Genomic DNA, 23,027 nt, shown 5'->3' with positions numbered 1-23,027 from the left:
GTGAATACTGTTACAATGTAGCAGTGCAGCAGGACTTTCAGGATTGTCAGACACGCTGTTCCTACACCACTCCTTCAGCCTCTGCTCCTTCTCTGCTTTGATCCCTCCTCCACTCCTCTTGCATTCACTGAATGCTGCCCAACAAGCTAGACTGCCTGCACTGCACTCTGACTTTAGGTAGGATCAGCTGTTTATGTGCACAAAAGTGCGGCTCAGTCTTTTAGTGGGTGTTTCCCTTTCATTCCCTGCGAGACACTTTCAGTCATGCAATCAGCCACCCGGGTGACTTTAGGACCCAGAAAGAGAGACCCAGGGGGCGCGGCAGTATTTTTAATCTGACCACAGAACCTGTCAGCTTACTCTTGCTTCCTCTAAGACAGTTCATATATTTCCTCACAATAGTTCCTTGATGTGAGAGTTGCAATAGAGAAGTGCTCTGTGTAGCAGCGTCAGAAGTGCCACAGCCCGGAAACCTAAGGCTTGACAACCCCACTCCATGACCGGTGGACAAGGACCTTTGTGTCCTGACATGCCTGTTAAAGGTGCCCCATCCCAGGCAGTGTACAGCCAGCCATGGAGCAGCAGGCCTGGATACTGAGGAGCTTCCTGGACCAGCAGGAGAGGCTGGAGGCTGTGGACCAAGAGGCAACGAATGCCATCGCTGGGGAGTTTGGGGTGAGTCAAGCAGTAGATCAAGTGTGAACTTCGAAAACTTAGTCTATTTTCCTTTTTATCTTCCTTGTCACATCTTAACAAACCCTATACATACTGCTGTTTCTGTATACTGATATACTGTCAGTAAACATAATGAAAATGAAAGTTCATAAGCTGCCATGTGTCTAAGTTTTCATAAAAGACATCAAGGAAGTACCCTGGTGTTGTTGTAATAACGGTCCCAACGCCATTTTTATGCTTCCTCTTTGTACTGATGCTTGTCAGTGAGGACACATTAATGAGGAAGACTCGTGAGCAAATGCAATTTAACACTTAAAAGCTAGCAAGGACCATCACTTGCGACAGGCACATGTACACACACAAAAATCTCCCTCATAAGTGTTGAGCCCGAGGATGACGACATGTGGGGGCTGTTGGCATGGAGACCAGTGACATAACAGTGCCTGAGGACAGCAGTGTGTTCTTCACATGCTGCCCCTCTGCTGCCACACTCCAGAGGAAGAGGCTAGTTGCATCACTTCCTTTAAAGACAAAAAGCACTCTGTGGTGTTAGAGGTGCAGATGGTCTGCGAGGCCTTCAACAGACTTTTGGGAACTGGACAAAAATTGGCCTTGGAACAAAAGGACCAGTGTCTTGACAAGCCTCGCAAGCCTCGGCCGCGCTGTGGGTTTAAGTTGAGTGTGAAACACTCTACCTCATGAGTTTCCTGTTAGTCTGTGGGGTCGTCATGTTGGTTTCAATATGTCACAGATTGTTCATCTGGCCATGCGTGACTATTGCTCAATTGTGATTTACCTGACGCATCTTTTCCCCCACTCTCCTGTGGGAGGAAACAGCTACAAAATGCACAGCTGTCATGGATTTGTAACTTGAAAGCACTCACCCCCATTTAATTTTTTTCAGAGGTCCAAAGATTCTCATTCATATTCTTCACATGCTTATCTATGAGTTACCTGCAAACTTTAAATTTTGGGAAGTTAAATTAAAATCGGGTAAACAGACTCTTTTGTAAAAGGCCTCCATGTAAACCAAGGTACGTTTGAACATTATTCTCCGTTACATCACAAAGTTGCTATCAAGATTAAATGTAAGATTCACAAACATGGCTACGCACACGCACATTGTGACAGTAACTGTTGATTAGTATTGCATTTGTCTGAAAAGCAGTTTCCCTTCATTTAAAGTGACTCAAGCGTCCTCTGACGTCGATGCAGCTTCAAAGAATTTATGACTAGACCACCGAAGTAGAACGCTGCGTGGTTAGTTTGAATTTCTGTCGTGTTTTTCAGAGGTTGAAAAGTCAGTCCATAAAGTACCGCACTGACAAGACCTACACCACCAAGGCAGCGGAAAAGCAGGAAAACATCAAGAAGAACCGATACAAGGACATCGTCCCCTGTAAGAATGGCTCAGTGCTGACTTATGTAAACTGTGGTATGCCGTATACTTATGCACCAGAACATGATAATAATCTCTGAGTATCTATTAAAAGCAGCTTTGACAGATGTGTCACGTCAGATATCAGACTACAACGAGGACGGGTTCCCGCACATCTGTTCAAGTATTATTGCAGATGGTGTGGGCAGTAAATTGGGTTTCGTCATTCCATTGCATTACGCAAAACAAGTGATGCCCCTATCATTGGTTATGTGTAAAACAACCTAAATCCACGCTCCTCTCTTTTCAGTTGACCACAGCAGAGTAAAGCTCAGTCTCGCCACCTCTAAAAACAGCACAGATTATATCAATGCCAATTTCATCAAGGTAAACGAGCAGTATAAATTGAATTTGTTCATGCTGGAATGATGTGTACTGTACATATACGGTGTGTACTAAGATCTTACTGTAAGCTGCGTTTTGTGTACAGGGAGTGACGGGTTCCAGGGCCTACATTGCCACTCAGGGTCCCCTACCTCACACAGTGCTGGACTTCTTGAGGATGATTTGGGAATATAACATAGAGGTACTGCCTGCAGACACAAGATGTTTTTAACATCATTCTTGGGAGAACGTGCTCTTAACTTGGTGACGCTGAAGATGTTGTCGTGTTTTATCTTGGTTCTCTTTTCCTTTTCAACTCTAGGTCGTTGTGATGGCCTGTCGAGAATTTGAGATGGGAAAGGTAACAAAATTACAAGATTAATTAGACAATTAGTTTAGTATCCTGCCTTGCCTTTGTATGTGTATTCATGTCCAGCTTTGTTGGGATTTAACCGTTACGCTAGGCCACTGCACGGGTAACTTTGATGTGTAATTGTAATGCAGGTTTGCTTTGTTTGCTTGAGGGTTTTGAAAAAAAAGAGTGCCGTCTTTTCTATTTTAGAAAAAATGTGAGGTCTACTGGCCACAAAACCAAGAGGAGACATTCGTCTGTGAGCCTTTTACAGTTTACTGTGTGAGTATTTTTACACATTGAAAGCTTTGTTGAACATATAATGACATTAAAATGTACACACAGCATCTGTGTCATTATGCAACACTATGTACTATTAATATGCACCGTCGACAATGTAAAATAAATTCAGTGTAATTTTTAAGCAGCAAGTATAAATGCCTAGCTTTAAGATTTTCTTTATTTGCAGGATTCTGAGGAAAGCAAAGGAGACTATTTGACAAGGACGTTAAGGATGACTTACCGCAACGTAAGCAGTGTTCACACCCTGACTGAGAATAAGTGCTAGGGAAATTCTCCTGACATAAGTGAAAGATTATCATCTCTTGTTGTTTTGTTTACTGCTACAAGACTGAGGGCAGCTGCTGAAAGCTTAGACACATTTAAATCACTCATATGGTTGCAAAAGGTGTTGTAAATGTGTTTCATTTTAAGCTGATGTATTTAATGTGTTCTGAAAAAAATGTTTTGCACTGTTAATTTTTCCAGTGTAGCCGAACTTTGAAACAGTTGCACTATGTCAACTGGCCAGATCACGGTGTACCAGACACCATTCCTCCCATTCTGGACATGTTGCATGAAATGCGCTCCTATCAGGACCATGATGACATCCCTATCTGCATCCACTGCAGGCAAGATATTATTTTACTGATATACACTACTGGTCAAAAGGTTGGACCCACCTTCTCATTGAATCATATGAGAAGGTGTGTCCAAACGTTTGACGTATTCAGTGTTTCTCACAAAAATCTATTCCATTTTAACAAGTGTGCTGAAACTCTGCAGGCAATATTTATTTCTAAAACTTTCTTTGATTCTATTTGATTTCTATTGGACATACATAACAAATATCAACTGGCCTTCTAAAATCATTCACAGAAAGTTGCATGGCAGACACGTGGCGATCCACAAGGCTCCATGCTTGGTCCTCCTTTATTATTCTCATTGTACATGATCTCTCTTGTCATGGTGGATAACTTTCAGTTCTATGCAGACAACTCACATTTGTTTATATCTAGCTCCTAACAATACATACGGTCTTAAACGGTACAACAGTGCTTACTATACTAAGCACTGCTGTAAGAGCGTTCCTAAACAAGTGACATTTTGTCACTTGACACTTTTTCAAATTAAGTTACTGAACATTGCTATTGAATCAAACAAAAACTGAATATTAAGACCTTGTGAGTAATGCAAAATAAGTTCAATCAAGTGGAAAAAGGCCAGGCCCTCGAGCTTGTGAACTAATTTTAAAAACCACAATTTTTCCAAATATAGCAACAGTAATATTCCACTCTCTCATGCAAAGAAATATGACTTAACTGAACTTTTAAAGGTAAAAGAACAATCACACGACCGCCATCTTAATATTGTCTAGGTCTCCCTTTTGCCATTAAAACAGTTGTGACTCATCAGAGAGTGGACATGGGTCCTTCTGTGGTGTCTGGAAACTGAATGTTGTTAGCGGAGGCCTTTGGGTTTACAGGAGGGGCCTCTGTGATTTATCCCACAGAAACTTGATGAGTTTGGGATGTAGTGAATTTGGAGACCTTGTGCTGTTTTTCATGTTCCTTGAGTTGTTCCTAAACCATTTTACGTGTGTACATGTTTGTTTACTTGTGTCTAAGTAACATCTGAACGAATGCCAGGTGTATGGTCACAAGATGGTGAATATTGTTTTCATTCTCCTGTCAGTGGTTTTAATGTTGTGGATGATTGGTCTATACATAATATTAAAGCCTGAAGTGCTTACAAAATTAATAATAAATATTATTCTAATAAGTACTATTACTAGAGGGCTGCTTTGGTGAAGTATCAGAATACACAGAAACTGTAACCGTGCAATGGCCATAAACTGTCTCTATTCTGCTCTTCTGTGTGACAACTTTAGCAAAAGCAGAAATGTAAAAAAAATCTCATTTGGTTTTGATCAGCTAGTTGCTTTGGTAGCCGGTTGCTTGTGGGCCGGGTATATATGTCCCCTACGTTAGGCCTTAGTGGTTAGACACCTCCTCCCTTTCTTTTAGACAGGAAATGTGTGTAGGCGGTTAGCCAACAACCAACTAGATTTTAAGTATACGTGCGGGCATTTGCAATGTAGAGTTTTCCACTACTCAAACTATGGCTGATTTGAAACCCACCTCTAGATTTTACCCAATATGACTATGAGTTAAACTTGGTGATGGGGGAGCAGATACAAAACGTTCTGTGCTCAGTTCTTGTTTCTTCTCTAAGTGTAAAATGGTACTTTCTATTCATTTTTGGGTGTACATAGGTTAGGAGGGACATGTGTGAATAGAAGACCTTCTTTGTACGATATTCAGAGAAATAAGTCTCGTAAAAGGAACATTAGTGATTTGCAAAGGTGGATGGTGCACAGACTGTACAGTATGACCCATTTGGTCAGATATTTAAATTTCACATAAAACTATACCTGAGACTATAACGAAGGAAACCATTTTCTTTGGTTTCGTGTTGGCTGAAAATGTAGTTTATATTTATGTAGTGAATAACTACACTGTATAAGTAACTGTAAAAATGCAGTAGAACAATGGTATGAAAACCTTTTTGACTTCTGAGGGAGATTACCATGACACAACTTCTTTGAACTTTTCATCCTGGGAAAAAAAAAACCCTTTGTTGTCATTTTCATTCTTATTGGTTGAAGTGAATGTGAAATTTCAAGTACTGCTGCTGATACTTGGCTTTTTAAGTATTAATAAACTTTTGTGACCTTTTTAAACTCTTTCAACTGCTACTGAAGGGGAAATATTTTTGTCAGGACAATACAATCGGTGCAAAAAACAAAAACATAATGTCTGATGCGTTCTTCCGCTTTCCTGTACCTTATACTAAGACTCGCTGCAAAATGCTGCTGTGTTTACAGTGCTGGCTGTGGTAGAACGGGAGCCCTGTGTGCCATTGATTATACCTGGAACCTCCTTAGGAGACAGGTGAGACATTAAGTCCTAGCACTTCATGCTCATTGTTTTTCCCCTAACATATTTATTTAACGGTAACGTTTCGGTGCACTTTTTTTTTTTTTTTTTTATAGATGATCACTTCAGATTTCAGAATCTACGATTTAGTTCAAAACATGAGAACTCAGAGGCCGTCGGTGGTTCAAACGAAGGTATTTGTTTTTCTTTTCTTTTTTTTCTTTCAAAAAAAAAAAAAGATTTGCATAGAAGACATTTTCCATCAGGCATAACCACATTTCAAGCGATTCACAATGTCAGTTTCTTCCATCAGTCAAGCATCTTTTGATGGTTTGTGTTTCGTGCGTCACTCCCCGGGGCCCCTGTCACATAACAGATCAAGTTTTTGTGTTGTTTAACCTCAGGAACAATATGAGCTGGTCTACAGAACCATCAAGTTCCTGTTTCAGAGATATTTGCAGACCATGGATACGCAGACCTGCCAAAATGAGGTGAGGAACTGGCAACACACCTTGAAATAACTAAAATAAAGTGCTCCACTAAAAGTGAAAAGAACAACCGTCGGTAAAAGACAAGCAACAGCCCTGGCAGGCTTTCTTTTAGTTTTAGTAATATTAATGTCGACTGGAGTCACATCGGAGGAGTCACATAGCAGTGGAAAATAATCAAACAGCAGACTGGGTGATTCAAAGATGAACCATGAGTCAGTACCATCACTGCTTTACTTGCAGCTAAACATGTCTTCGTACAGTAGAGAACATTCATTTGCCTGCCGTTTAATATTGCGCTTATTTCAGAATCAGAAGCAGAATTATTGATTGATCCCAGGGGGAAATTACTTTTCAAACCAAAGTGCACCAGTGTTTAGAACAAAGACCAATCAGAATAAGTAAGAGAATGTAAAAAATATAGGAAATATATATATAACAATATGTACAAGTGAAGTGAACCTGTGTTCCGAGTTCTTCCTCTACAGAGAATAAATTATTGCACATGATGAGAAATATATAAGGAAATATATGCAAGTGTATGAAAATAATGAAGTTATGCATGTGATAGATAGATAGATAGATAGATAGATAGATAGATAGATAGATAGATAGATAGATAGATAGATAGATAGATAGATAGATAGATAGATAGATAGATAGATAGATAGATAGATAGATAGATAGATTACTTTATTCATCGCCGAAGGGAAATCAGGTATTGCGTTATATATAGGTTATTGCACAATCTCTGGTTCAGTATAGTTATAAACATGGATTATAGTTATAATTTATTATTTACTACATAAATCAGCTCAGACAAACGTCCCAAGCATTATTAAATACATGCAGACTGTCTTCATTGATCATATCCTGTGGTTTCATCCTCCTTTTTAAACTGGCCAGGTGGTCCCATCTGCTCTCAATGAAAGTGAATTCTCATACCTGACCGAGGACTATGACTTGATGCAACAATTCCAGCACCTGCTTGAAGAGGAGAGGCAGGCGTTACCTCAGTACTACACTGCCCTGCCTTCTGCTCCGAACGCGAGTCTTATTGACTTGAGGGCTGAGGCCATGCAGTGGGACCAACAGCAGTGGCAGCTAATCCAGACCCTACCCGAGGCCACCAGAGCCCCTGCAGTAGAGGAGAAGATACAGGAGAGCAAGGACGTGCCATCAGCGAGCCTTCCACCCTCGTCCGGTGTGGCAGCGGCCGTTTGCATGATGGTGGAGGACCCCTACTTTGACACTCCTATCAGCTCCCCTTCTTCAGGGGCGGCATCCGTGGACCACGTTGAAGAGAGCGACGCCTGGACATTTAGCCCAATCTTCACTGCGCCCACATTGTGTCTGAATGACCTGGTTCTGGAACCTGCCTCAGGTAAATTGTTGTGCGCGTCTCAAGGTGAGCAGCACAAACATTCGCAGCCGAATTTCATTTTCTTCTTTCGTGTGGTTCGTAGATGCTGTTGCAGTAGGTGGCGATGAAGACGCGCCTCCGCCACTGCCTGAACGAACCCCTGAATCCTACGTGCTGGATGTGAATGCAGGTTGGTGATATTTCTCATGATACTGTACATGTCATTGTAGTAAGCTTGTTGTGGTGTACTGTGAAAGGCTTCAAAATGTTCCCAATTTGTCTTTCAGCGCTCTCGGATCCAAATGAAAGGCTTATCATTCCACCCAATGCTGCAGCTGAGCCTGTCAGGGAGTTGGGAGGTGGGGACACTTAAATGTACAAGATTTTCAAAAATTCTAGAAATTCTCTAGAATTTATTTTCTAGAAATATCCTGTTAGGACAAGATTATTTTATCCATTGATCTCTGGTTACTGTTTCCGTTCACTAAATTTCAGATCAAATCGTTAATATTATATATTCAATGCAACAAGCACGCTGTCATTAGTAAACTATGATTAATATTTCCACATTCGTAGGCAGCCCCCCCTCACCTGTCCCCCCACTCCCCGAGAGAACCCCGGAGTCATATGAGTTGGCTGTCGATGAAGGTAACGCAATAATGCAACGCGTCTAAACGCGTAAGCAACAAAAGAAACTAAATTATATGATGAAGTTCATCGATTGATTGTCTTTCAGCTGCTGTGGAGCAGAGGTCAAACGTCACGCCATCCGTGAGACAGCACAAAATAGGGATGTCTTCCGAATGGTCTGGAAACTCACTAGTGGCTGCCAACCCACTTCCGAATGGATCAAAGGACTTTGTGAGGAGTAAGGTGAGAATAGCTCCCCTTCACTGTCAAATGTGCGCCTCCCTGCAAATGGGGGCCATGCGGGTTTGAAGAATTTAGATTTGTATTCATGCATACACCGAATATTGCACAAATAGGAAATTCATCATCTCGTGTGTATTTAGCAAACTTAAACGTAATGTTTGCATATCTGTCACAATTATCAGTTGAAGTCAGAAACAATGATATAGTCACGATACACCATAATATCATGGACACGATCATTGACCACGCAAGGAAAGTGGTTACAGTGTTGTTCCTGATCCGTGTATGTCTGCACTATATTTTAGAATGAAAGCAAAGAGAAACCAAACCAAGACTGAAGGAGAAACTTTTTCTTAGCATAATAAACATTAGCAATTTCATATTATATAATCATATAATTCACATTTTCTATAACCGCTTGTACTCCAGAGGTGCTTAAATCATATAGAATACATAAAAAGAAATGAATTAAAAAATACATCAATTAAACAGAAGTGGCCATTTCATTTGTGTGGTTAGTTCGCTGCTGAGAAATACGAGAATGTTCCTATTAAGTATTAAGATAAAGTTATACTTTATAAAACCATCATATTCTGAATGATATAAATTGCAGCAGTGGCTAATTTGTGTTATTCACCATGACCAGTACCTAAAACATGTCTCGTGAGTGTGTGCCTACCTCTGGTGCTGCGCTGCAGTGAAAAGGGGAACAACAACTCTTAGCAGGTCCTTATTTTTGGACAGAGATTTCAGGTGCATCTTTTAATCGTCTCCCGAGTCGTCGAGTTATAACCAGATGTCTGAACTTAGTGACGACTGTTGGTTATGCTTTGTTTCTCATCTGAGAGCACCCGCCATTTTCAGGTGTGCTTTATGGCATGAGGTCTGGTCACATGACATGTAGATGTTGTGTCATGTGACGATCAGATTAAAAAAAGAAAAGAAAAAAAAAGGTGTTAAACTGCCCTGTTAGTTTCGGATTAGTGGCACCGTTCTCTTCCCTCTGTGCAATAAAAGAAGAGTCTCTTGTCCTTTAGATGAAGGTAGACTGTTGAATATTGTTACTTCATATATTTAAGTAAATGATGGTAGCTGCAGTGGTTAGATTTTATCTCTGTGAGTAATGGTGAAGGATTCTTTTACATTTTACTTAAATATAAAGAAAATATTTGTTAGTGATCCAACAATGGAGAGGTGCCTCAAATACTTAGACCTCTAGAATCTAACCTGAACATGTCCTGTTTGTGAAATATTACTCGTGTACATAACAGCAATATCCTTTGCTTTCTTGTAGAGTCTGAAAGTAAAAATGACCTTCACAGGTGAGACACCTTTAACGCTGAAGCTTGCCAACTCACATGTTGTGAGGAGTGATTGTTGATTTTGTGGTTTGAGGTAGAAGAAGGCGGACACACACAGATTTGTTCTTTGTAGAAGCTGCCTGGTTGGACGTGCAGAAAGTCGTCCACAGCGGCAGCACTGACGTCACCATCGCTGTCAAAATGACGAGCTTCTTCTTTGTGCACCCTTCTCAGACTCTACTGACTTGCAATATTCACACTGAATACCATAAAACATTTGCATAGTGGCAGATGAACCGCACGGTTGTGTAACTTAACTTCTTCTAACTCAGGCCATGAACTCGTAGTCGCTCCTCCTAATAAATTCCGTTAGAAATTACACAGTGATGTCAACGTTCCCACCGTGTGTAATATTTCCACCTGCATCGTGTTTTGCTTTGACAGCTGCAGCCCCAGACACACATCTTGATCTCGCATCAAATGCGACTCCAGACCTCCGCCCCTACTGTCCACCTCTGGACCCACATCCTCCTCAAAGTAAGCTCACCAAACGGAATGATGCAACAAGATCTAGCTTTGATGTTGGCTTTGAGGTGATTTTTAGAGGTATTCGCAGGCATGTGTGTCTCCTTTTCCAAATCCTATCTCCACAACGACACCTGAAGCAGCTGTGTCCTAATGTGAATGTTTTTTAAAATGCTGATGATCATATTTAATTGTGCAGTTGAGGACAGCCTGGAGCCTCCCCTTCCAGACAGAACCCCCGAGTCTTTCATCATCCCCACAGAGGAAAGTGAGTATCTCGCTTCCTCGTCAGAGGAGAGACAGGGAGCGAACGATGCTTTATCTTGCAGAAGTTTGATTTCGTTGATTCTGCCCTTTTCAGCAACAACAAGAAACCTCTCGGCGAGGGTGGGCATGTCGTCCGAGTGGGACGGCACTGCCCAGCCCAAGACGTTCCTCGATGGCGTCATGAACAGGAGCAAGGTATTGGTGATCATCTTCCTAAGAACTGAAGCGCGTTATTCTAAAAATAGACGGCGTTAATAGTCACTGTCACTTTTCTTGTCGACCTCTCAATCAGTGAATCAATTTTCATTTTTAACACTTTTCCTTTGTAACACCCTCCAGAGTGTTCGAGCTAAAAGCACAAGACAAGGTAAGCCACCAATAGAATCATGCTATGTGCCACCGAGTGTGGTTGCAGTAGTTTACGTGAGGGGTGGTGGGGGGGTTGATGGTGACAGATTGTTTTGTGTGGCTTTTTGAGTGTAGACAACAACATGCGGGTCGCCGTGGAATGAAAAGTACCAAACTTTCCCACAAGGAGGCACCTTTTAACAAATAAGTGTTCGAAAATTAAAGCTGGTAAAGTGCTGGTGAGTTGTTTGTGATCATTCTAAGTGATCGCGTTATTCACTCTTTGTGTTTGTCGCTGCAGAGCCCCTCACTGCACTTCAGCCGCACGCTCCGCCCCCTGTGGTTGTAGCTGGAGGAGGAAGTGGTGAGTTTGTTGAGACATTAAAGGCCTCGCACACAACACAGTAGCCGCTCTCTCACACGTTTTTATAAATAGACACATGCTATCATGCACACATGATCCTGTGCACCAACATGCGTGGCTGCACATGAGGCTCTGGTGATTCATGATAACACTGTGTGATGTATGTGACTAATCAAGCTCAAAAAACTGACATGAGGAGAACATTGTATTAAAAATGGATCGCCATCAGCACAGCCACAAACGAAACAGATGGCTTCATTTCCTTTCTGTTTCTGTGTTGAACAGTGGAACGGCTCGACGTGAACCACAGAGCCCCTCTGAACGCTGACAAATCAGGAAACAAATTAGACAAAAGCACAGAGAAGTCCATGTCTAGAACAAAGGTACACGCAACACATCTTCTTGATGGTTAAGGATTGTTTTTTTTAAAGCATACATGGCTAAACTTGTGTTTGTGTTTCCTTTGTGCAGAGTCTTAAGTTTTTTAAACACAAACAAAAGCGTAAGTGAAGTTGATTTCTTTTTTGAGAAGTCAATAAATGCACTCAGCTCTGTGGGAAAGCTAATTTGTCCAACAAAACCCGCTTTATTCGCAGCTAAAACCCCCCCTCCACCGCCTCCTACTCAACCTGGAGCACCAGCTCCGTCACACAGCGCCTTATCTTCAATGTTCAAATTCGGTAGGCCCACAGATTAATGTGGCATTAATATATGACGCAATCTTACATGCAATATTTATGACACCATTTTTTACCTTCTGCAGGATTTGGGCAGCGTTTTGCAAAGCCAAAAGGCCCCAGGAGTTATCCAGAGACCTGGGTCTGAGGCCGCTTTCTCTATACACGTAAAAGAGGAGCTTTTCTTCTAATGCTGGCCAATATGATACATTGCATTGCAAAAAAGACTTGGAGTTTTTTTTTTTTTTTTTTTTACACAAGTTTTTCCAGCAGAAGATTGTCCACGGCAATAAAGGTCGCTGCTTTTGTCTTGGGGCCGACTGACAATCCAAGGAGCGTCAGGAGGCGTGCAGTAGCACCACCAAGAGGACAAACAGGAAGTGCCTTGTAACCTGCTCTGGTCTGTTCAAGCAGGTCACACTGTGGATTTTAATCGCTGAACAGTCCCTCATTGAACACCAGGGCGCAACCACTCGAGCGTTGAAAAATTCAGCGGCTCAAATCAGCCTGGAGAATAATTTGTTTGCAGAAGTTAGCAGTCTACAGCGAGACACTTCTTGTTTTAATGCTCGAAGCGATGCTGTTAAACTCGGCGCACGGGGAATTTATTTAGATATGCACTGTGTGTGCCTTTGATGCTTGAAATAAGAAAATCAGGTATAGCATTTTATCTCGGTCCCTCCGGGTTGTTCTTTCTGTTAAAAAAAAAAATTATTTAGTGTTCCTTGCAGGTCACACCCTGGAATGTAATGCATATTGATTATGCATGTGAGTTGTGGTTAAATGGTATTACATACACTGGTAACATACAAAATTATTTATTAAAAAATATCAAAAGTCTATGCATTCTAATGGGTTTTTTTTCTGAAGCTGAACAACATTGGATCCAGATTTCTACTGTATATAGCAACCCATGAACCGGGTGACTGACAGAAATCAACATACAAACATTAACAGAAATCATCAGAGCATCACAACGTTACATGACAGAAGGCAGACATGACGGCGCTGGAACTGCCAGTTTTATTTCTACGTAGATTTAGTAAGTTAAGAGCACGTCACAAACAGACAACTCCTTCCTGAATCTAGAATGTACAAAAGGCATCATTTCCCTTGACGTTATTACGCAGCAATTCTTTGCTTCTAGTTGACATGCAAATGGAGATACTTGAAAGCATCATGTGAGTAACATTATTTTAATAAATAACAATAATTAAATAAGAAGCTGATTGGCCAACCCCCACTTTACCACCCTACTAATCAACAAATAAACCTCCGCTCAGCTTTAAATGGAGTCAACCATGTACAGTACAAGGCACTAAGATGTAGTCAATGGTAGGGCAAAGGTAGCGCAACATGATCACTTCCTTTAGAGAGGACTCCTTGAGGTTCAGAAGAACTGTGACTCTCCATGTGAAGATATATTAGGACTGAATAAGTTGGAGACCTCAAGCTAAACCTAGAAACCCCCCCCAAATCTAAAGCCACACAAATACAAGCACGGTACAACAGTGGCCTCATCAATCTGGTGACACCACCAGCTAAAACTAAAAGTGTGACCGAATCAAACGAAGTGACGGCATTCACTTACGCTCAGCTATAACAACATAATATTTACAAATCATGGATACATACTCCACGCATGAAGACAAGAGAAAATTATTGCCAAGAGCAATAGCCATTATTCTTTCGTTATTCAGAGGCATAAATACTCATCACTGGTTGCGTAAACCTGTGTTCATATGTTTAGCTCAAGGGAATAAATAAAATACTTTGTCGAAAGTAAGAAAAAAAAGTGCTGTATAGAAAAGCATTTAAATAAGAAATGGCAACTTATAAAGCTGAAGAAAATATTTTGAGTGCTTGCAGTTTAATTGGACAATCACATGTTGATTTAAATGAATATGTGTCCCGTTTAATTGAAAAGAAAATGTTTTTATAGTTGATAATTAGCTTGTGTTGACTGAGCAGACCAGGAAGTTCAATCTCACGGCAATGCCCAGCGAACTGACTTCTGAATCTGACAGATCGTCAAGGTGAGGTTAGTCTACATGCCTTTGTCACTGAAACTAATATAGCTGTACAGTATCATGCTTATTTTTCAACTGCCAAAGTGACTTGAAATTTTCCACAAAATAAGCTCGTCGAAAACATCTCAACCTCCAATGGAAATTAAAAACATGTTGCATACGGTTCTAAAAATAATAGCTTCTTTACATCTTACACACCTTTTGAAGGTGTGGAGAGCTCCAGGAAGGTGCGAGCAATACAAAACAACTAAAAGTACTTCACAGTCCTTTTGAAGGATATACTTTGGCTGAAAAAGAAAACATCTGGGAACCCTTTTTTCAAAGATTAATTTAAGTGGAAAGTCTTCCTGATTGACTCAGTCTTAGTTTTACTTTTACTTTACTGCTCTGTGCCTCCTCCCACAGTGAGGCTTCTGGGGTTAAAATGTCATTTGGGGAAGTCCGCAGTGTGGCCGTGAGCTTTTGGCAGGGTGGGCTCTTTTGAAGGCGTACATGCAGAGTGGACTGATGCCAAGAAAAGATGGGGATCCTGGTATGTTGGAGGGAGGTGGGCAGATTTGGTGGGCTGCGGAGGGGCTGGCTGAGGCTCCTGGGAAGGCGTTGCTGGCCTCTGGAACTCTGGTTCTTCCGTTTTGGCCACCCCACCTTGGATGTTGTCTCCTTGTGGTCTTGCACAGGGGGTTATGGTGGCGTCTGGCCTGGCGGGGGAGGAAAAGGATACTCGGCCCGAGGTGGGGCTGAGGTCGCTGGGTCGCTGCTCCTCCTTCTTGTCCGTGTCTTCGGAGTGGTACTGCTTGAGGCGGATGTGCCAGGCGAGGCTGCAGACCGCGGACACCGTCTTGAATTGGTGGATGACGTTCCTCGGGATGAAGTAAATGTCGTCGTGACAGAGCTGGACGCGGACGTAGCGAATGCCTTGCCTCCTCAGCTGGTTGAGCTTTGCATCATCCACCCACTGGACACACTGCACACAGAAGTTTCATTTTTTCATTTAGTTCATTGCATTCTTCACTGATAGTGAAAACATCTTACTGTACGCTGCGTAGAACACTTTTCACCTGAGACACTGGGGGCTCATACAGATCCAGCTGCAGCCTTTCGACAACTTCACTGAAGTCCCCGGCATCGAAACACACTACATCTTTGGTTATCCGAGGTCGGTTGTTCCTGTTTGAGGTTAAAAGGAAAGGTATGAAGCACGCATTTTGCAACTTTCCCCACATAGTCCAATGGCATCACAAATGTCATTGACCGAATGAGATGTTGCCACCAAAACACCTATTAATGACGCATGCCACGAGATATTCACCATTCTCCGAAGTGCACTGCCTTCAGGACACCCACAGCAGCAGTGCTCTGCCAGTCAAAACTCTGGCCTACATGATCGGCATGGGCCTTAGTCCGGTCCTCAAACAGAACTTCCCTGGGTTCGCTGGCCCTCGGCAGGTAGTGCAGATTTTTGATCTCATTCATTGACCTAAACAAACGAAACAGTAAGTGGTAAAATGTGCTGGGTCATTTGTGTCTACACTTCATAGATTTCGTTCACAGGTCAGTTTGTACCTTCGCCGTTTGAAAGGAGACTTGGGCATGTCAGCAGTGGGTACCATTTGTTCTCCCGGTCGCACCCACATGATAGGCCCATCATCACTTTGAGAACGACAGTCCAGCTTCAGACTGGAGAGGCTACCCCACGGCAGGGTCATCTGAGGGGACATGAAGAAAGAGCTGTGAGTGTTAAACCACAAGTGATGTGACTCAGACATGTGCCAACCGCCTGGACCAGACCATGCACCCCCACCCCATAGTAACGACAGTCCTTGATGGCAGCAGCCATCCTAAACAGGATGCAGCCTGACACAGGCACACACACAAAAATGTAGGAACAACTGAAAAAAAAACTGAAGAACAGCACGAGGTGTTGACCTGGCCTCCAAATAGATCCAAGCTGATCAAGAATCTTTGGGATGATCCACAGAGGCCCCTCCCTTCAACCCATAGGACCCAAAGACCTTCACTAACAACATCCTGTTCCAGACACCACAGGACACCATCAGAAGACCCATGTCTATTCTCTGATGAGTCACAACTGTTTTGGATCTACACAATATTAGGAAGGTGGTCATAAAGCCTGATCAGTGTATGTTCGTACATGTGGGGAACTGGCAGTCATTCTAGTGGCACACAGAATGCTCCTGTACAGCCCTGCGTTCATCCTTTTGCTTCTGTCAGCAGTAAATCTTAATGTGGGGTAAACCAATGGCAGAGATATAAAAGTACATACCACACGGGTAAAAAATACCCTTGGCAGCAGAACCCCCAGCTGCTGCATATCGCTCTCTGCTTTCACTCCCTGTCTACCTATCCAACATAAACACTGAAATAGATGGACAATGCTGAAAATAAATGTTGAATGAATGTCAATGTCCCATTTCAGCTCCCAGCCATATATGCTCAAGCCATAGCAGGAGCAGTTCCTTTTTTCCTTCACGTTTCCCTATTTTCAGAATTTTGATAAAAGGTCAATTCTATCCAACACATTAACACAACTTATATTTTTGGTAAACCCATCATCTGCTTCTCCGTTTTGGGCATAACTGAGTCATGAAGTCTTCCTTTGAACATCGGAAACCAAATTGGACACTTTACGTGATATTTTTGGACATAGCAGATGCAATGTTTTGCAGTGAAGACAGTGAAGTAGAGAACAAAACAAAGCAAGAAGGTTATAAGTGAAGCCGATGATGACAATTAATAATAACACAACTACAATTAAATGAATGATGCTAGAATAGCTTCGACTATATGACTTCCACTAGTACTGTATGCTCTTTCTTTGAGTCCACTTGTTAACTAGTGGGCTGAAAGAATGTGTATATACTATTAAAACGTAATAACCAGTCCACTTAGGTACTGTTGCTGAAATACACAAAGTCTGACATTTTTGGAGTTGTACCTGTCATTTTATAGGACACTAGGACACTTTTTTTTCCCCTGTAAGTCAGTTCTATGTACCCTCTGGCTAAGACACAGTTATTTTAATACCGACTATTTTTAATCAACCTACATAAGTTAAATCACTTTAATATAACAGTATGCATCACTTTATTTCAGATTAAATGTGCAAACACACTGATCACAAAACAGCAAAAACTGTGCAATGCATTAAGCACTTGTAGGCTACGTCTGTAATGCGTTCAAGCCTTGTTCCTCCTGTGACTCCAGTCCACAAAGCCACCTTTGGGCTAGAAGTTAAACTAAAAATGTGTAAGCAAGCTAGACTACAATCATTCCTCCCGGTTCAGCCCTAATATCGATAAGATCCAAAAATAAGTATCTCTCTCACCTTGAGAAACGGGGACTCTTCCAGCATGTCAAGGAACTCTGGGAAATAATCTCCGACTTCCTCGTCCACGGCTCCCACCAAGCTGATCTGCCTCATGGGACCGGCTCGGTAAGTTCCTGAACAGTAAGTCCGATTCACCTGTGACAGGAGAAATGATAAATGTAACTCAGCATGCAGCTGTACCTACCAAAAGTATAGATTTATTTTATATAGATTTATTCATTTTTTAAGTATGTAAGGAAACAATTCATTCCACAGCAGTAAATATACATGTACAAGACATGGTTGTGTATTTGATATCAAAACTTTCCAACCTCCTTGACCTGTATTGTCATCATATCATATATACAGTAATACAAATTCTGATGTCACTCATATCTGATTATCCCTTCAGACTAGATGTAGAATTTGTACTCTTGGCACCATTATCAGGTTAATAGCTACAGTACTACGTCATACCCAGATCCTTTTTACTCTGTGTACAAAGTCCCTCTTAGTTGTAACTTGGCAGCAGAAAAGGCTCCAACAAACACAGTATAGGAAAGTCCCTACAGTCACACTAATGGACTTCTAACATACTTATGTGTTCCTAGCAGAGGCGTTAAATATCGTAGCCTGTGAGTCATGGTATGATGTGTAGATTTATTTATTCCACATGAACTGATTAATACGGCACACTGCAGTCTTTGTTGCAAAATTATTTAAGGCACCGTACACTTACATCATTCTGATATTTAACACAGATGCGACTGGAATATTTTCTATTTTCTCCTATCCAAAGCGGCACTCTCAAACCGTACCGGGAAAATGATGCGAACACTGCCGCTTCCTATCTAGGGGTCTATCCAGATTTATGTGCTGACCTTATAGAGTGCAGCACATACAGCAAAGCATTTGAGTGCAATCATCCTGCTCTCAGAGCATCATTTATCCTCTGGACTCTCTAGCAGTGAAATGATCACAGTAGGTCTACTGTCCCTGCATAAACAGAAAATTGCTGAGCTCTCTGTTTCGTCTGCAGCCGTAACATCACACATACACCAATCAGGCATAACATTATGACCACCTTCCCAATATTGTGCAGGTCTGCTCTGTGACTCATCAGAGAATGGACATGGGTCTACTGAGGGTGTCCTGTGGTGTGTGGCAACAGGATATTGTTAGTGGGGGCCTTTCGATCCTATTGGTGTAGGGGAGGGTACTCTGTGGATCATCCCACAGATACTTAATCAGTTTGGGATCTAGTGAATTTTCTCTCTCTCTTTTTTTCTTTTGTTGTTTTTAAAGCATTTTTGTGTGTGTCTCTGTCTCAGGGGTGGAGGTGTCTGGTTTGGTCCAGGCAGGTGGTACATGTCAAAGTAAAATCCACATGAATGCCAGGTCCAAAAGTTTTCCAGCAGAATATTGAATTGCCACAAGACGGACAATTTTACTTTAGCTGTCAGTGGTTTGAATGTTGTGGCTGATCGATATATGCAGACACACTGACTCACTAGTTCTACTTAATGCAATCTTTTTGAGCCAGTGGGTGTAGATATGAGCCTGCATCATCAAGGAATGATACCAGCTGCATTAAATCCTTTAGGAACAGATACAAGGTGTCACGAGCACAGCTTTTACACTGGCTGGTGTACTTTAGACAGAGTCAGTTACTAGGAGGCAAAAATGTTCCGGAGGTCATTTAAATTCACAGTTGAGAACACACGAGGCACTGATCAGCCCACATTAAAACCACCAACAGGTGAACTGAATAACACTGAGGATGTTCTTCGGGGACACCTGGTTCCTGGAATTAAGCGGATGTTGTTTTGATATCTACCACCACCTGAACATTGGTGCAGACCTAGCACGTGGCATGGGGGTGTTCCTTGCATCCCAGTGCCATATGCTCCCCGGCTAAGTGGCACCCACGCACATTCTGCCATCACTCCGTGGTCTACTTCTGATGCTTATGTCACCGTCATAGGGTGTTCTGGCTGACCCCGTCCACTGCGAAATGTGCCTGACTGTTCTGCATGTACACAGCCCTGTACAAAACAAACTATGAGACACTGTGTGTATCGACACCTTTCTACCAGATCTAACATTTCTCAGCTGAGCTACAGTAGCTCCCCCATTGGAACAGAGAATCCTAGACAGGCTCGCTTGATTGCCCATGATCCGGTCACTGGGTTCACTGCTCCTCGTTCCTTAGACCAGTACAGACCAGGAACGACACACGAGAGCTGTAGCTCTGGAGATGCTCTGAACCAGTAGTCAAGTCGTCACAATTTGCCCCTTGTCAACATTGCTCAAATCTATTTTTCCTGCATGTACCACATGGCCTTTGATGACAAACTGTTTCTGCTATAGAATCTTTCCCACCCGCTGAAATCTACCATCATAATGAGTTAACCAGTCATAACTGATCAGTGGATGTTTAAAGGTTCCGTGCTGTACTGCTTTTGAAACATATTAAAGAAGCTCTCGCATGTTACCAGAAGGTGTATTTCAAGTTTGTATCAAAATACTACACAGATTATTCATTCAACTCTCTTCCACCTGTGTTCCAAACAGGCTGTTTCACCGGTTGTATCTGGTGCTTATGCTTCAATTTATGTAGATGACATTGGGCAGCAGCTCGGGAATGGCTTGGAAGTGAATTCCTGTTGGGTGATATCCTGAGCACTTATCATTATTTCAAAATCTTTCCATTATCTGACAACAGAAATTCATAAAATATGAGAATGACAAAGATTCCTGATGCTAACTTTCAGGGTGTGAAACCCCACTGGTATTTTGAGTAATTTCTATTCAGAAACGTAGAAAATACCGAAGAGTGCAATAACATTAAAGCGGCACAGTATGTATTACCCAATAAAAAAAAACCCTACAGTTATTTTATGTATGTGAAGGTAAATTAATGGACCAGTAGTAGTCAGTAGGTCCATTAACTGAAGGATCAAATCAAATTCTTTCAATTACAGGCAAGTGTCTGATCGCTACAGACACTCCTCAAGTGGCTCAAGTTTCAGGTGAGCAACAGCTGTTAAACAACAAACATCTGCACACAGAAAACTGAACTCCCCACCAGACTGCTTGACCAGTAGGGATTTTGCTTGACAGTGTGTAGTATTTGCGTGTAATTGCTTACGCTTTGTATCTGTAAAATAGAAACTTTTCCATAATTCACATTAAAATCAATCAAATCAATCAAAATCGACCCTGAGAATAACAATTGTCCACTCCTGTCATCTGTTACGTTGTTGAGGTGGTGCGGGATTTAGCCAAAAACCTTTCTTGAGGTCAGCAGGACCTCTTAACCTTTCCACATACCTGAGTGTGAAAGTTGGCAATGGTGGTAGTCTCAATGTCTTTCTTTCCCAGTATCTCCATTTTAACTGGCGTGTTGGGGAAGTTGAAGGCAAAGTAGTCGAGGAAGTCAGGCAGGTACGCGGCCGAACTGTGCACCACTGCCAAGGCATAGGTGGCTGCGCCTCTGGACTTCTCAGCGAAGGCCAACTCCAGGAAGTCCTGGGCAAAGCACTCCATCTCAGCAGGACTGAGGCAGGCCAGCTCGTCGGCATAGGCATGCAGAACTAATCCCCCTCCATTGGCTTGCCTTTCCTCATGTATGAAGCGTCCATAACGGGTGCCCGTCTGAAGGCAGGAGCTGCGGATGTAGTGGTCCTGATGGGAGAGGAAGGGGGCGTTGCCCAGTTTCAGAGCATGGAGGTAGGGCGGGCGGTTGTCGACAGTGTCTCTGCAAGGATGGCAGTTGTTTTCCTGCTTCGCGCTGGCGGTCAGAGGAGGATCAGGACGAATGGGCAGCGAAAGGTCCGTCCCAAGTCCTGCACATACAGTCTGAACCGCTTTGTTGTGCATATATCGGACCTTCTTGGCACTGTGCTCATCTTCATGATGCTTCTTTTTCTTCTTTTTCTTCTTGAGGAGGTACTCCTCCAGCGTCAGAGAACTGTCATTCTCATTGTAGGGCCTGGGCTCTACAGACAAATGAAAGGATGAACGTCAGGTGTCATGCTCTGTGATGCAGTTGATCATTGTATCATACAATTCTATATTAAAATCACATAATATTAAATTATCAATGCTCATTCATGTAAGGTACATTCAAACACATCTATTGCCATGCAGCCAATGATCTTGTAGTCAAGATCTCAAACCAACACATGTATCTTATGACTTTTATGATTTTATTACTATACCTGTTAATTGTCAAGAGATTAAAACATGGGATATCCAAATGCCTCACATACTCGTGCTTGTCCCTTTACTTACCCAAATAAATATTCAGATCAACCCCCACCCCCAGAAATATCACTCATATTCAAAACAATAATAAAACTCACCCTTCTTTTTCTTCAGCTCCGCGTGTTTCACATTCGCCTCCGCATTTTCCTTCTTGAGCTTCAGTTTCAGGTCTTTCTCCCTGTGCTTCTCTTTGAATTCCTGGGTCTTGGCCTTGACCACTTTGAGAGGCGTGAAAGTGAAGAGCGCAGGTGGCTGGGAGGGCACCGCTCGCTTCTTAGGGAGCTGCTCCGGCACCTTCCGCGGCGGAGGCGCAGGAAAAGTGGGCTGCAAGTTCTTCTTTGTACCGTTGCTGAGACCGTTGCTGTGGAGGTGGTGGTGATGTTGGTGGCTGTGCAGGACATGCTTCTCCGGGCTGAAGTGGTGGGGTTTGGGATTCTGCTGCAGCTGATGCGGCTGGTGGCCCCGGTGATCAGCGTGCTGGTGGTTGTGTTGATGATGGTGGTGGTGATGGAGCTTCACTTTCTTCGCCTCTTTCTCGGACCTCTCCCGTCTGTCAGCCGACGGTGACAGGTCCTTCTTCTTCTTCTTCTTCCTCTCTTTGATGAATCTCTCAAGACTGTCCCTCACCCTTTCGTCTTCTACTTTCGCACGGAGCAAGTCGACTTGAGCTGCCATCTTTGCACGTACGGTACATTTAAAGGACTCGGGGCCGCTATTGCGCAGGTCACCGACAATCTGTAGTCCTTATGCCGTTCATTTGTAGTCCACTTGAACGTTTTTGAGCCTGTTGCACATGCGTGACATGCGGCACTCTGGGTAATGTGGTTTGTATACACTGCCGGGATACATGGGAGTTGAAGTTTACATTGTACTGACTGCGTGCGACTTTGCACGCACGCACCCCTGCTCAGCTGACGTAATGGTTAACTTAATCCTAGCCGCGAGAGGGAGCGCAACCATTACCATCTACAGCTGGTGGAAGCCGCCATATTTAAAAACAAGTAATATTTAAATGTCTCGCGGCAACAGTGCGTCACTTGTAGTTTTTTGGAACTGTTGCGAATATTGTAGCAGTTAAATTCGATATTTACTTCTTATTTTTGTAAAAAAGGAATGCACGTTTTCCAACAACAAAAAATTGTAACAAAGTACAGGCAAAATATGATACGTTATTACTCGAAATACAT

At 42.5% G+C, this 23,027-nt stretch overlaps 2 protein-coding genes across 2 annotated transcripts; one reads left to right on the top strand and one right to left on the bottom strand.

Moving 5' to 3' along the window:
• The first annotated feature begins 305 nt into the window (after positions 1-305).
• On the top strand, positions 306-13,053 carry ptpn22 (protein tyrosine phosphatase non-receptor type 22). Its single transcript, XM_047595333.1, has 26 exons — positions 306-675; positions 1,966-2,074; positions 2,364-2,440; positions 2,544-2,639; positions 2,760-2,798; positions 3,000-3,071; positions 3,259-3,318; positions 3,558-3,700; positions 5,956-6,022; positions 6,124-6,201; positions 6,412-6,498; positions 7,402-7,879; positions 7,962-8,048; positions 8,146-8,217; positions 8,435-8,506; positions 8,595-8,731; positions 10,026-10,053; positions 10,477-10,569; positions 10,757-10,825; positions 10,919-11,019; positions 11,164-11,191; positions 11,474-11,536; positions 11,822-11,919; positions 12,008-12,038; positions 12,133-12,216; positions 12,300-13,053. Exons 1-26 carry the CDS (start codon positions 574-576, stop codon positions 12,359-12,361), a joined length of 2,433 nt encoding a protein of 810 aa, XP_047451289.1. The 5' UTR covers positions 306-573; the 3' UTR covers positions 12,362-13,053.
• On the bottom strand, positions 13,016-22,586 carry LOC125014353 (lysine-specific demethylase 9). Its single transcript, XM_047595345.1, has 7 exons — positions 21,939-22,586; positions 20,905-21,572; positions 17,590-17,727; positions 15,807-15,949; positions 15,553-15,720; positions 15,302-15,410; positions 13,016-15,207 (listed from the first exon to the last, which is right to left on the bottom strand). Exons 1-7 carry the CDS (start codon positions 22,513-22,515, stop codon positions 14,671-14,673), a joined length of 2,340 nt encoding a protein of 779 aa, XP_047451301.1. The 5' UTR covers positions 22,516-22,586; the 3' UTR covers positions 13,016-14,670.
• Positions 22,587-23,027: the final 441 nt, after the last annotated feature.

This window comes from Mugil cephalus, chromosome 1, assembly GCF_022458985.1.
Source record: "Mugil cephalus isolate CIBA_MC_2020 chromosome 1, CIBA_Mcephalus_1.1, whole genome shotgun sequence".
NCBI lineage: Eukaryota > Metazoa > Chordata > Actinopteri > Mugiliformes > Mugilidae > Mugil > Mugil cephalus.
This window is presented reverse-complemented; position numbering and strand designations above follow the sequence as displayed.

What these genes read in the sequence shown, in the direction of transcription:
- ptpn22 (XM_047595333.1), top strand. Translation starts at nt 574, where the DNA reads ATGGAGCAGCAGGCCTGGATACTGAGGAGCTTCCTGGACCAGCAGGAG. An exon ending in CCATCGCTGGGGAGTTTGGG is followed by an intron (nt 676 to 1,965) that starts GTGAGTCAAGCA and finishes CGTGTTTTTCAG; the next exon opens with AGGTTGAAAAGTCAGTCCAT. An exon ending in TTTGGGAATATAACATAGAG is followed by an intron (nt 2,640 to 2,759) that starts GTACTGCCTGCA and finishes TTTCAACTCTAG; the next exon opens with GTCGTTGTGATGGCCTGTCG.
- LOC125014353 (XM_047595345.1), bottom strand. Translation starts at nt 22,515, where the DNA reads ATGGCAGCTCAAGTCGACTTGCTCCGTGCGAAAGTAGAAGACGAAAGG. An exon ending in AAGAGTCCCCGTTTCTCAAG is followed by an intron (nt 15,950 to 17,589) that starts GTGAGAGAGATA and finishes ATGTCCCCTCAG; the next exon opens with ATGACCCTGCCGTGGGGTAG. An exon ending in ATGAGCCCCCAGTGTCTCAG is followed by an intron (nt 15,208 to 15,301) that starts GTGAAAAGTGTT and finishes TTCTGTGTGCAG; the next exon opens with TGTGTCCAGTGGGTGGATGA.